At 39.6% G+C, this 13,348-nt stretch overlaps 1 protein-coding gene and 1 long non-coding RNA gene across 2 annotated transcripts; one reads left to right on the forward strand and one right to left on the reverse strand.

Moving 5' to 3' along the window:
* Positions 1-2,422: 2,422 nt before the first annotated feature.
* ptges (prostaglandin E synthase) lies at positions 2,423-5,093 on the reverse strand. Its single transcript, XM_031317820.2, has 3 exons — positions 4,677-5,093; positions 4,484-4,566; positions 2,423-2,950 (listed from the first exon to the last, which is right to left on the reverse strand). Exons 1-3 carry the CDS (start codon positions 4,791-4,793, stop codon positions 2,701-2,703), a joined length of 450 nt encoding a protein of 149 aa, XP_031173680.1. The 5' UTR covers positions 4,794-5,093; the 3' UTR covers positions 2,423-2,700.
* Positions 5,094-5,349: 256 nt separating this feature from the next.
* Positions 5,350-10,822, forward strand: LOC116062997. The gene is made up of 3 exons (XR_004108155.2): positions 5,350-5,892; positions 9,438-9,623; positions 10,777-10,822. It is a non-coding gene; the product is annotated as an uncharacterized LOC116062997 (long non-coding RNA).
* The last annotated feature ends 2,526 nt before the right edge of the window (positions 10,823-13,348 follow it).

Below are 13,348 nucleotides of genomic sequence, written 5' to 3' on the forward strand. Positions count from 1 at the left end.
CGCAGCCTGAGCTTTCACGTTACAATATAAAAGGTGTTGACCGTTGACTTAGCTAGCACGCAAAGAGTTAATTTACATGTCTACGAGCATGTTAGCAAACTACACCAAAAGACAAATACTGAGGAATATTGATAGAAAGCAGTGGAAACTAGGAGGCTACTTCCATACTTTTTAGCATTGGCTAATAAACAACCTGCCTTCCATCAGATGTAGCTTCCGACCTAGCTAGCAGCTAGCCCCAGAAGCTCATGAAAACGTTATTTCCAAACCACTCTTTTCGTTTCAAAGTCGGAAATCAAATGAACGAAAAAGTACACGGGCCCAATTACAGTTCACTGTTGTTGCATGAAATGTCGTTTGTGTTCAGCTTACATCAGTTTCTGTCATCTAATGTGAAACAAGAGGATGTGAGGTTTGCTACCGTCTTGGTCCGTTCGAGCCATAGACTGTATGGGGAGACGACGTTGGTAAAAAAAAAAAAAAAGACTGACTTGGATGTGTGTGAATGCAACAATGTTAGTGAGTAAATCTACTGAAATGGCCACCACACCATAACAGAGGAGTGTGATGTGTCAGATGAGAAAGCAGAGGTTTAGTGATGTATGTTGTTGCTGTACAAAAACAATGGAAGTCTATACATTATTGCCAAGCAAAAACTAATACAAGAAATTGTTGGGGAGGCTTATTCCTTTTCTCCCTATGATTTTGGGAGGTCATTCAAAATATATTGCTGGTGAAGGGAGGTCAGCACTATTTTGACTAAAGGTCCTAAAACTTCTCTGGTGGCCCCTTAAATAAATAACAGCAGTCCTTTATTTTCTTACTTGTGGAAGTAAGTGCTGCTGGTAATTGTATTCTCACTTTATTGAAGGAGGCAAGCCTACACCCAGTAAGCAATAGACCATCCCAGCCAATACACTGTAGATGGGGACTGGCCAGGGGCAATGAAAACAGCGCTTTTGTAGGAGTTATCAACCAGATCTTACATGAAAAAAAAAAAAGACGATACCTTTTTATGTATTCATACATTTCCAGTGACTCAATACATTTACTCACATTATAGTCTGTGATTTTTGTCTGTGAGTCAGGCCTTGCAGCTCATTCACCTAGTAACCTCATCGGCTAAAAAAGAGAGCGGGCAAAAAGAGAGGAAAGACTCCTTGTTTCCTTTTACCCTGAAGGTATAGACAGGATTAGATGAACCCACTGCTGACTCATACAGAATATAGTCACACCCCTGTGTCCCTGGCATGTCATTAACTTTATGTTTCACCCAGATCATATTACTAATGCTCATTCACTCAAAGCAAAGGATTACTCTTTTCCAGTCCTCTCACGTTCTCACCGTTTAAAAAAAAATCCTCCATAATCACCAAACATTACAGCTCTGTAATGTTTGGTGATTATTCAAGTGATTCAAGGGCTAGGAAAATATAGCTTGGAGCCAACAATGTGATTAAAAAAAACATAACATTTCACTTATGATGCAACAGGTGATGTGTTGACATGCAGACCACACATGCTGTAATCATATTCAGTATAAATGTATGGCTGAGCGCTTTGCATCAAGTCTTAATGGCTTCCCAGCACCCTCCGGGCCCCTCAGGATACGAGAGTGAACACAGCACAGCCAAAATGTCTTACATAATAGGTGGAGGAATGCTGGACCTTTGCCACAGACACTCACACAAAGTGAGGCCCTGTCCCCTTAACACCAGAACACACTACTGTCTCTGCATGACCAGGAAAAGTCAACACAATGAATACTCTCTACTAAAAGACAATTAAATTACTGAATTAACACACAAGTAAACTTGGGTTTGTGTGTTATTTGTTTTATTGCCTACAAACGCATCAAGGGGTTCAAAAATATCACTGTATACATTAAATTGAATAATAAATTATTACAATACCTATAGCTTCCAAATACATGTTCACAGATCATTCTTTCACCATTTTTGTTCTCTGTAGGTTGTTGCCAGATTTATTCTCAGTCCAAACTCAGTGTTAGGATTCATTTTTTCTTCCTTAAAATTGACTTAACTTGAGAGACAGTTTCACTCACACAATAATAGCATTATACTGTATTTCCCTAAATGGTCATTCAACACATCATCATGTCAGGATCCACTATGCTTTTGCTGAACATAGTAAGCAAACACATGTTAACACAACAGAAGGAATAACCACACAGGAAACAGATGAAGCCACAGAGGATACCACACCACATAAATGGTGGTCTGTGTTGTGCGTAAACACAAAAGCAGTGCAGGGATGAACATACAGTGCAGTGCTGAAAAATATTCCAAAGTGGCCTAAACTAAATACCTACAACTGTACGTCAGAGAGTTTTAAATTCCATCAGGTCATTTCAACAAAAACTGGTTAAAAAGATGAATATACAAGCCACAACTTTCATTTGCATTTTTAAATAGTACAGTACAGGATGTCAACTTCAAATAACTTTCAGGGCACTCTCACATTTCAACATTAAATAGAACAATAAAAATACTGAAAAAGTCTCATAAAACCAGGCTTTGGTGTAATCACACACCTTATATTGCACTCTCACTGACATTTTTGTCTTTTATGTTCTCCCTCCTCTCTCCGGGAATTTTCCTCCTGCCTTTTTTCTGACACAGGTAACAGATTGTAATCGCCATCTTTACAGCCAGCTAGTTCAGTCTCATTTCTGGATATTCAGGCATACGCTGCGACTGCTATTAGGATCTGCACAGCCATAGAGATACAAGGTATCTGGGCCACGGTGTAGGCCAAAGAGCGTGTCGGTGCACGCAGGGCAAACAGGTAGGCAATGGTGTGCAGCATACGGCCCATGAAGAAGACCAGAAAGTGAATGCGGGCCACAGCCAGTGAGGGTCCAGTCATGGAGTAGATAGCACCCAGGAAGAGGAAGGGGAGGATGTTCTCCATGTCATTAACATGAGCTCTATAGAGGAAAAAAAGCAATTTAGTCACACACACCCACATCTGTTTTCAATATCCTGTAATGTTGTGCTTCAGCTACCTATGACGCATTGAATTGATGATATATACAGTACCAATGAAAAGTTTGGACATGTTTTTCATTCACTTGAATGGGAAAGCGTGTCCAAACTTTTGACTGGTACTGTAGTATTCACCATTAACATATTTCAGTGACTTTGGATTATGTTGTTGTTTGTTCTGCAATTTACCTGGAGAATTGGTAATCTGGAGGGTAAAAAACCCTTACTGTAACACTGTGGATTCTGTAATTCCTCACCAAAGTGTCTCATCACTTTAATTCAGTCTGGACAAGACCTGCTTATCAAATGTATCACACAGCAGCAGACGTCTGTGACTTTCTCCTTTTGGCAGCCCAATCAGACTACTCACTATTTTCCTGCTTCCCCTCCACCTACTGGGATCAACAATTTAATACTATTATTCTAGGAAACCTGGCCTGTTCACAGTTCTTTCACAAACAGCACCAAATGGAGATGATTATGCTTGCAGACTATTTGAACACACCATTTTGTAGCAACTTACAAACATGAATTAATAACCAAGCCAAATCAATTTTTTAGAAATATATCAAGATTTGTCTGGAACACACAGTTGTTTTACCACAAGTGCACAGATGTTCCATATGCAGACAGAGAAAAAAATGGGAGCGTTTTAGAAGTAAGTAGAAAAGCATGCGTTGTCCTCACTGCTGTCACGGATAATTTTCTGACAAGTCAAAACAAAGCAGTGAAGCACATCTCCTACAGGCTGCCAGCTCTTGTTGAAAGTCAATGGAGCAGGCATAGTCTCAAATTCCAAACACTCTGTTTGTCCCCAGGGTGGATTTTGCAGAGGCACATATAGTAGGTACAGTAACACAGTATAGGAAAAATGTAAAAAATAAAAACACGTACAAAATACAAGGATAAGCTGTACGCATTATGATAATAATGATAATGATTTGAATGATAATATTAGTGCAAAAATAAGCTGTAGGCCTACTCCACTACATTTATACCACTGATAGCTATAGTTAGGCTACTTTACAAATTTAGATTTTAGGTATGATGAGTTTATAAAATATATTCATAGTAATAGATTAACATACCCTGCAGCACATACAATGCGTAAGATTAGTAACTAATAGTAGGCCTACTAAAATGCTACTTAAATGCATCAGTAGCTGTTCAAAAATCCATATAACACTTGCAGGCTATTTTCCTATGTTGAGTAGCCTAGGGCTACTATACTTTATACTTTTAAGTAGCCTATATTTTGCTATAAGCTACTTTTACTTGTAATGGAGTATTTTTACATTGTGGTATTGGTACTTTTTACTTATAGCCTACTTTTTACTTTCATATTACACCAGTGGATGCTACAAGAACAGCTAGTGGCTAATCTCAATAACTGATTGGTAACTTTGAAAGTAAATAAGTATTTTTACAAATTAAAAGCATGTCGTGTCAGTGTCGAACTTTCTGTTCTCTCTTACCTCCGGCATCTTTCCACATATGGATCCTGTCTGTGATACTGTAAGCCTCCGTGTCTCAACGCGTCCTCGGGGTTGGCAAAAGCCTTTCAGGGAAGAAGAAGAAGAAAAGTTTGCATCAGTGAATGTTTCCCATTGCTGAAATGATGTTGCTTTCTCCGCTTTGATGCCTCATTTCTAATCCATAGTCACTCACCTTTTTGCGCAGCCTCACTTGTCCCGTTATTATTGCTATAATGTACATTTTTATCACCAGAAGCACGCCGTAGAAAACAAAACAGGAGAAAACACCATTTGTTATAAGGTCTGTCATGGTTTTTTGTTTTAGTTATCCAAACTGAGCTGTGTTGAAGCGGAAGACGAGCTCTGAGATTGGTGCGTGTGCGTAAAGCTGCTAAAAAGTGACAGTGAGCCCGAGGGAGGAGGCTTTTTGTATACTCGGTATATTGCCTCCCACTCACGCAAAATGACGATGACAAGTTAAACGGAACACGGAATGTTTCATTCATAAGTCTGTGAATTCCAGACGAAGACTGAAAGACCTTGGCACGCGAAAAGTGGTTCCCCGAGGCTACAAGAAGTCACACATGGGCAGTGCTGGAATTGTTCAGATCTTTAGCCTTCCTATACGCTATAAGTACTGAAGTATTAGCAACAAAATGCAGGCTACTTAAAGTATCAAATAGCTAGGAATCAAAATGGCCCGTCAGTATTATCTTACTTTATATTTTCAAATTACTCCTTACCACTGTTGAGATGGTAGAGATGAAGCAAGTTTTAATAATTTATTGTAGGGCAGTTTTTCCTTAACAATACTGTAAAAACTCATATAATATTCCGAAATATACAGCTGTCAAATACAGTAATTGTACTGGAGTAAAAAGTTGGATATTTTTCCCCAGACATGTAGTGAAGTTTAAGAAGACCTACAAAGTAGCAAAAAGTAGAATACTCAAGTAAAGTAGCCCTAGCTGGGTGGAAGTAACGAATAGGACTTCATTATATTTTCATTAAGCCTACTGTAACATAGTGTTTTTGTAGGCTAGACTACATGTAGACCACTTTTTATGTTTTGGAGTTATTTGTAAAATAAATAAATACTAATGATATACAAATAATACAACCACGTATATTGTACAGCTGAGCACGCGAAGTTAAACAAATCAAACACACCCACTTGTTTGCGTCACAGGTGCATGCTGTGTCTTATGGCTGTGTCTAGCTAACATGGTAAACGCTAGCATGCTCATGGTAGCATGCTCTCTGGGACACAGAGTGGACTGGTTATACTGGTAGTAGATAGGCTGAGTGGTTATATTATGCTCTGAGAATATACGAGCAAAGAGTTGAAGCTGGAGTACATTGAAGAGGACATGTCGGTGCACAAAACTCAAGGAATGTAGTTCAGACAGGTAAGTACAACCATAAACTCTGTGTTTGTTTGTGTGTGTGTGTGTGTGTGTGTGTGTGTGTGTGTGTGTGTGTGTGTGTGTGTGTGTGTGTGTGTGTGTGTGTGTGTGTGTGTGTGTGTTTTTTTTTTAGGGCTGCAGCCGCTGTGGGGTTTTTTTAACCATAGGTTTTCTGTTTAAAATCTGAAAAGTAATTAGCTGTCAAATAAATGAAGTGTATTAAAAAAGAACAATTTCCTGCTGAAATGTAGTAAAGTTGACGTATAAAGTAGCATAACATTAAAATACACAAGTACAGGTACCCTCAAAATTGTACCTATAGCAATTGGGTATATTCCGTTTTGAATTATGATCTGACTCAGATGACAGATGACTCAACTATTTGACTTTGTGACCCAGCATGTCTTTTCTTTTGCGTATTGTGGTGGTCATGTTGAGAAAATGATTTCATGTAAGACTGCTGGCAAAATATGGGTTGAGCCGCTGGTTGCAAAACAAGAAAAATTACAACGCAATTTAAATTGTAGTGATGCTATGATGCGGTACTTTGATTGCTCAACATCATAATATGTCATCATGTTACGTAGTACAGTATGTTGAAAACATTTTATTGATGATAGCAGTGGTGGATTATAACTAGGTATGTGTACTTTACTAAGTATTTTCATTTTATGCTACTTTATACTTTATACTACACTACTACATTTCAGAGAAAAAACACTTTCTACTTTTTTCTACAACAATAGTTACTGATTACTATGCAGATTAAAATTTTAGATGGATTTTACATACAAAATATATATTCATATGTGATATAATGTAATCATACATATAATTTCGAAAAGTTAAATTCTTATAAATTCTGCATAACAAGCACTATTACTTTTGATACCTTAAGTACATTTTGCTGATAATATTTGTGTACTTTTACTCTAGTAAGGATGGAGTATTTTTAGACCACAGTATTTTTATTTTTACTTAAGTAAAGGATCTTCCACCACTGGATGACAGGATATCAGGGTAATGAAATATACAACAAAAAAACTTATCGGAAAGTCAAAAAATAATTCCTAATAAAGAGAATATTGTAAAAAAAAAAAAAGAGAGCCTTCTCAAATCCAACTTCTCCTCAACTCAAATCATCCCGTTTATTGCAAATAGACCACACGTCCTGTGTATTCTATCATGTTTATTTACGTCTTGGTAGTATAACACCTCTAGGTCGAGTGTTAGCCATCAGTGCTCTGTGTCTGCCAGTCCAAGGTGAGAGAGCTGCCTGAGCTGCTGTCATCACAGCAGTCCTCAGCATCTGAGAAAGAGGACATGTAGTGGAGGCCGGTCACTCTGTGGTAGTCTCCCTGGAGCATCTGTGGGTAGGTGGTGAGCTCCATGGCCCTGCGGCCGGTCCTGCTCACCCTCACAGTCCACATGTCAACCAGCTGGGAACACATGGCACAGCCCATTTTATGTGTGTGTGTGTGTGTGTGTGTGTGTGTGTGTGTGTGTGTGTGTGCGCGTGTGTGTGTGTGTGTGTGTGTGTGTGTGTGTGTGTGTGTATGTGTGTGTATATATAAACGGTTACTCTACACACAGGCCTCAGTATGCATACTCATCCTCACTAGTTTACCAGCTTCACCAATATATCTTGCAGGTGAGAAATACAATATTTATGATGTATTAATATATTGTTTATGTATACTTGGATCTAATATTTTGACCTACATTTAACTTACTTTTTACATTTAACCCTTTAACACTTAATTTAGGAGAATATATGGAATAATATACTCGTAAATTACTGCAGTATGTGTTATGCAGTATAATTATTGCTGTTTCATACATTGTAAAAACACAACCACATATTTTCCATATAGTTTCCAGCTAAATAAAAAAACAGGACAAGCAGGTATGGGAGGCTCAGCTCAAATTCGCAAAACAAAGAGTACAGCTACTGATCGAGTTCCCTCCTGTTTTCAGCAACCAAAAAAACACAAGTCTCACATCCAGCCCTGCCTGCAGGGCCAGATGAGGGTTACCATGAGTTAAAAGGTCACAGTCATATAATCTCAAGGTGTTCTCCGTCTCCAAGAGCTGCCAGACACGGCATGTAAATATTTACAGCAGTTGCCTTTGCAAGAAAACACAGAGCGAGGGTTCTCAGAGAGAGGAGCTGAATCAGTGTGCTACAGTCTGTCCAACGAGGCTTCTTGCAGGATTTCTTTCTGGTGACTTGCTCCTCAGATGATACTGCAGCACTTTTTTGCTTTAGCTGGGTGCAGGATCACCTTAGGACCTGCTCATGCTGAAGCTTTGATTAATGAGTTCCTCCTTGTGTCCTGTTAGTTATCCTCTCTTCAGCTTGATGAAGCATGGCTGTGCTTGAGAAAAGAAATGGATGTAGGTAAGTTGGTGACAGATTAATACAGACATTCCGCTATCAAAATGACCAAAATGCACGCCCCTTGCTAACCTTAACTCCCCCCCTTCCTTAGTAGCAGAGAAAGTGCTGGGGCAAAGGGATTGTTTTATTGAATATGTTGGCCTAGTCATCCTTACTCATTTATCCTTTATCAGGCTTAGGTTTGTACAAGTTAGAATCTATGGCCCAGACCATGGCTCGGAACTGTCCGAGCTAATATGTCGTATTGTGCTGTGGAAATCCAAGGCGCTGTTCGTGGTGCTGAACTAGCAGACAGATTTGTAATTGCGAATTTTTCTTACCAAACCGCATACTGGCTGTGAGCACAGTAAGAAAGGGGTAACCACTCACTGCGTACTCTGAGGTAAAGTGGGGGAACAACTCAAGTGTTCATAATCGGGAATATTAAAAATGTATATATAACCCTGGCAGAATCCAGTTTATTCTGACAGCTGTAGCAACAAACAGAGATCACTTCCACAGGAGGACATTACACTGATGCTTCAAGGTGATGAACAACTGTGTATGCTGTGTACAATTAGTCAACATATTCGAAACAGTTACAGAGGGAATACAAGGGAATCCATGCAGCTCATTTTCCCTTTTACATTTGCACAGCTATTTCACACATAATTGGTAATTATTCCACTTCATTAATGCATATCTTAACCTGCCCTCCTAAATCTATGATCTGACCTTCATCATGCAAAGCTGGCTGGTGCACAGAGAGCCATTAGCAAGAGTGTAAATGACATTAATGATGAGGATGGAAAGGACAAGTGGTCTGCTGCTCCTTGCCACACCCATCCCAGCCCGGTGAATATACACAGCAGGGGCAACCCTTTTAAAGCCAGCCTCCCCCGCTGTCCTGGATTCTCACTGTATTGTGATCTGCTGATTTAATATTCAATTGCCTATACAACTACTGCTATGGGATGTATAATTATTCATCAGTATATCTGTTGTGTCACCAAATGCATCCCTTACAGCGTGCAAGTAAGTATCCCAGCTTCGATGACACACAGGAAAACATGCCAATGTTTTAGGTAATGCGATGTGGATGGATGCTGCAGCTACATTTGTGTCCTCAAGCCAGTTTTTCTTTTGCTTTTGTGTCTTACCTGAACAGTGTGTCGGCTCTCCTGTCTTCAAGAATGCTCTCAGTATGTGCATCATATCCTTTCATCAGCCCGGTGTGTTTTCCTCTCGGTCTGCCTCTGTCTGGGCTGGATACAGCTCAGCATACGTATGGGACTTGGGATGACATCACAGCTACTCACTTGAGAGTTGTCCCCTCGTTCTCAAATCAAAACAGGTAAACCCTCTCACTCTGTTTCTTACACTTTACTATATTTACTGTGTTTTTCAGTAAAACAAGGTGCATTTACCTCATCTTTAACTCTACTCTAGATGAGTAGTAATCCAAATGGATATAATCTATTTCAGTGTGTCACGAGAGTTAGTAACACATTTAGATATGCATATGCTGATTCATCTTGACATATGTATTATACTGTATGTTTCTATTTCAAAGAGTAGCATTGCACCCATCAATAGGCCCATGGAGGATTCAGAACACATTTTCAAAAGATTGGTTGAAATCTTTGCAGCAGAGGATGATACGTCCTGCCATTTTCTATAATGCAATCAATAGTAGTTTGCTTATTCACTTTCTTGCCCAAAGTTAGATGAGAAGATCAATACCACAAAGTATGGAGCTTAAATCAGCAGCCTATATAGTAGGCAACTTCTTACCTTTGGACAGAGGCAGGCTAGCTGTATCCTCCTGTTTCCAGTCTTTATGCTGAGCTAAGGTAACTGTCTCCTGGCTGTAGCTTCATATTTAACACACAAATATGAGAGTGGTATTAATCTTCTCATCTGACACCCGGCAAGAAATCGAATAAGCATATTTCCCAACGTGTCAAACTATTCCTCCAACTAAACTCCAAACTCCTGGTGTTTTAAATGTGCAGTCTCTAAGCTGAGATAGCCCTGATGACATCACCAGAGTTATTTTCTCAGGCTTGACAAAGCCCCTTTGAGAGCCACAAAAAGACCTGACAGTTTTCACAGGCTGAGAAAGGAAGCATTACATGTAAACTAGTTTGGATCAACCATCTGTGTGTTGCTGTTGTCTCTTCGGAAAACCAAAACTTCGAGCTAGCAAACCACACACTGAAAATGGCTTTGAAGAACATTTGGATCATGCAACAAGGCAGGCCTGCTTGGTTCTTTTGGGGAATGATTGTAAAGATTTACAAAGAATGTTTTCACAGTTTACTATCTAACTGGAAGGTTTTGGGGCCGATTGGCGGGCATCGCTATTAACGTGGAACACACAGTGATACACTGGTAAGAACAAATTACGAATAACCATGTATCCAGCTAATTTATATAGTTCACGTTACTGTATTGCGTGACCAGTTAACTTAATTTAATATTGAATGTGGCGTTTTCTTTTGCAGGCTGCGAAAACAAGTTCCTACCTGAGACTATTTTGCAGAGCCAGCATCGCTGCGTCCGGAACTTGGTGCCACCCAAGACGATTGTGATTGGTTTAAAGCAGCCATATTATGCTCATTTTCAGGTTCATAATTGTATTTTAAGGTTGTACCAGAATAGGTTTACATGGTTTAATTTTCAAAAAACACCATATTTTTGTTGTACTGCACCGCTCTCTCTCACTGCTGCAGATCCTCTTTTCACCTGGTCTCTGTTTTAGCTACAGAGTGAGACCTCTTTTCTTCTTCTGTACTTTGATTGCACTCGCACATGTCCAGTAGCTCAGATGTAGATCATGTCAGCTAGCTAGCTCCATAGACAGTAAAAGAAAGGCTGTTTCTTCAACTTCGGTCAGTTACAAGGCAGGATTAGCTGTGAGACTTCTAAATGAGGGTGCACATGTAAGTAGTTCTTTTGTAGATTATGGTGAACTTGTGTGTGTTGTAGCAGTGCTTTGCTATTGAGAACGAGGTAGCATGCTAGCGTTAGCATGCTAACGCTAACACTACGAGCTAATGGTTGCGGTTAGCCTGCTCGTTTCACAAGCCGTGCCGATTTTGAACAGCTCACCCAGAGACTGAAGGCAGGACACATTCAGAAACCGTATCTCACTCTAAACAGCATGGGTGGATTTTTTTCAAAGTTTGTATGTGTGTGGAAGCACCAGAGACACAAAAGAACACCCCAAATCCCAGAAAAAGTGTTTTTTTCATAATATGGGCACTTTAAAGAAATGCAAACAATCCAGTTTTTTCCCCACTATCCTGGAATGTATGTGTGGAGGAATGCAAGACATGTAAACTGACCATTGGAGTTTCTTCCATTTTCAGTTCTGTTTTTTATATATATATCTATCACAGCAAAAAACACAAATCAAATCAAAGACCAGGCATTTTTAATCATTTAACCAGTCATGAGTAATTACATCAGTTTTACAGACAGTACAACATCCCATTAAATTAAGGTCAATCACTTAAGTCCCATGTTATCAAAGCATCGCCATTATCATGACCACAACAGCCACACACTGTAAAATGTAGGGAAAACATGAGTCAGTGAAATCCTGTTGTGCTGTCTCCATGGTGTCATGATATCACTGTATGAACTCTGTCCAACCACAGCAATGCTTATATTTTTCAGTGAAACAGAATTCTCACACGAATAGCTACGTGCTGTAACACAAGCAAACAAACTCACAGCTGGGGATAATTAAGTAATTACCATTCCACGTTCCTTAACACTGCAAAATAATAAGCTGCACTGCCTCAGCTGTTCAAACCGCTCTGTGTTTGATAGCTGTCCAGTGTCTCTTTGATAATAAGATTGCACAAAGATTTGTCTTTTGTTTTATTGCACTTACTCCCCAAAAAAAACAATCTAAACATAGCACACATACAAACCCCTAAAGTATCAAATCATTTCTGGTAGATACAGATGGGACATGTGTAAAAAGAAAAATACTACAGAACAGTTTTTTTTAAGACATTAACAAATTAGTGTCCTCTTTTATTAAAATTGGTGAATTGCTCTTTGGACACATCAACAAAGAAAACAGGGAGACATGCATTACTTTAGGCCATGTTCTGGAATAAAGTTAATAGAAAGAGCTGACGTTTGACCTGTCATAGACATTTCAAGTGAAATTAATAACATTAATGATGGCTGCCTTCCAGAGGCGGAGTGGCAATTGGGAGAGTCGGGACTTTTCCCGGTGGGCCGGTAGTGTTTCGAGACCGCGAGGGCCGGTCTGATAATAGTTATACATTGCAAGTTCTTGCAATGCCGCTGCCCGGCCGCTGCCCGCTGGTCAAACTGTGCAGCCTCTGCTCAACCCGTACACCGGGCCACAGCAGCCTCTTATTTATAGCAGGTGAACATAGTGGAGCATTTAGCAGAAGAAGAGACTGATATTTCCCTCAGGAGATGGTAGAGACCAAAAACAAAGCTAAAAGCGAGTGAATATTGGACTTATATTCATCAGGTGGCCACAAACATGAATGTTGCTCCGTAACTGCTGGATGTGTAAATAAGCAACGGTTTGTTAACAAGTTCACCATATCAACTTAAAAGGTGATATGTCAGTGTTGTGTTCCAACTTGTTTTCGATGTCCCTAAGTCGCCTAAACAAAACAGGTTTAACTGTGATAAAAGAAGGAAAAAGACACCAACACTTGCAAAATAAGAAATACTGACAAAAAACAAACAAACAGAAGTCCATCTGCAATGTTGTCAAAAACACTGCCACCTGCAATCAACCGTACACTCTGCCACCCTAGAAACTCCCTGGCTGCCTTCCATTTAGATGCCCCAGGTTCAGGGCCTTGGTAATATGCATGCTTCCTCTCTGGCGTGGCTTACTGTCAAAGTTAAATTGAATATATAATGATTCTTAATGGTATTAGTTGCACCTGTGCTTTTTCTGCTATGACAAGTCAAAATATCTGTGGTTGGAAAAGGTTTATTAAAAGGTATTTTGGGTTACGGTTTGCACTCCTTGTTGGATATATTGCCAGGGGAATGTTAAAGCTGCTCTTC

Source organism: Sander lucioperca, chromosome 14 (genome assembly GCF_008315115.2).
Source record: "Sander lucioperca isolate FBNREF2018 chromosome 14, SLUC_FBN_1.2, whole genome shotgun sequence".
NCBI lineage: Eukaryota > Metazoa > Chordata > Actinopteri > Perciformes > Percidae > Sander > Sander lucioperca.

What these genes read in the sequence shown, in the direction of transcription:
- ptges (XM_031317820.2), bottom strand. Translation starts at nt 4,793, where the DNA reads ATGACAGACCTTATAACAAATGGTGTTTTCTCCTGTTTTGTTTTCTAC. An exon ending in AAGTGAGGCTGCGCAAAAAG is followed by an intron (nt 4,567 to 4,676) that starts GTGAGTGACTAT and finishes CTTCCCTGAAAG; the next exon opens with GCTTTTGCCAACCCCGAGGA. An exon ending in TATGTGGAAAGATGCCGGAG is followed by an intron (nt 2,951 to 4,483) that starts GTAAGAGAGAAC and finishes TTTCCTCTATAG; the next exon opens with AGCTCATGTTAATGACATGG.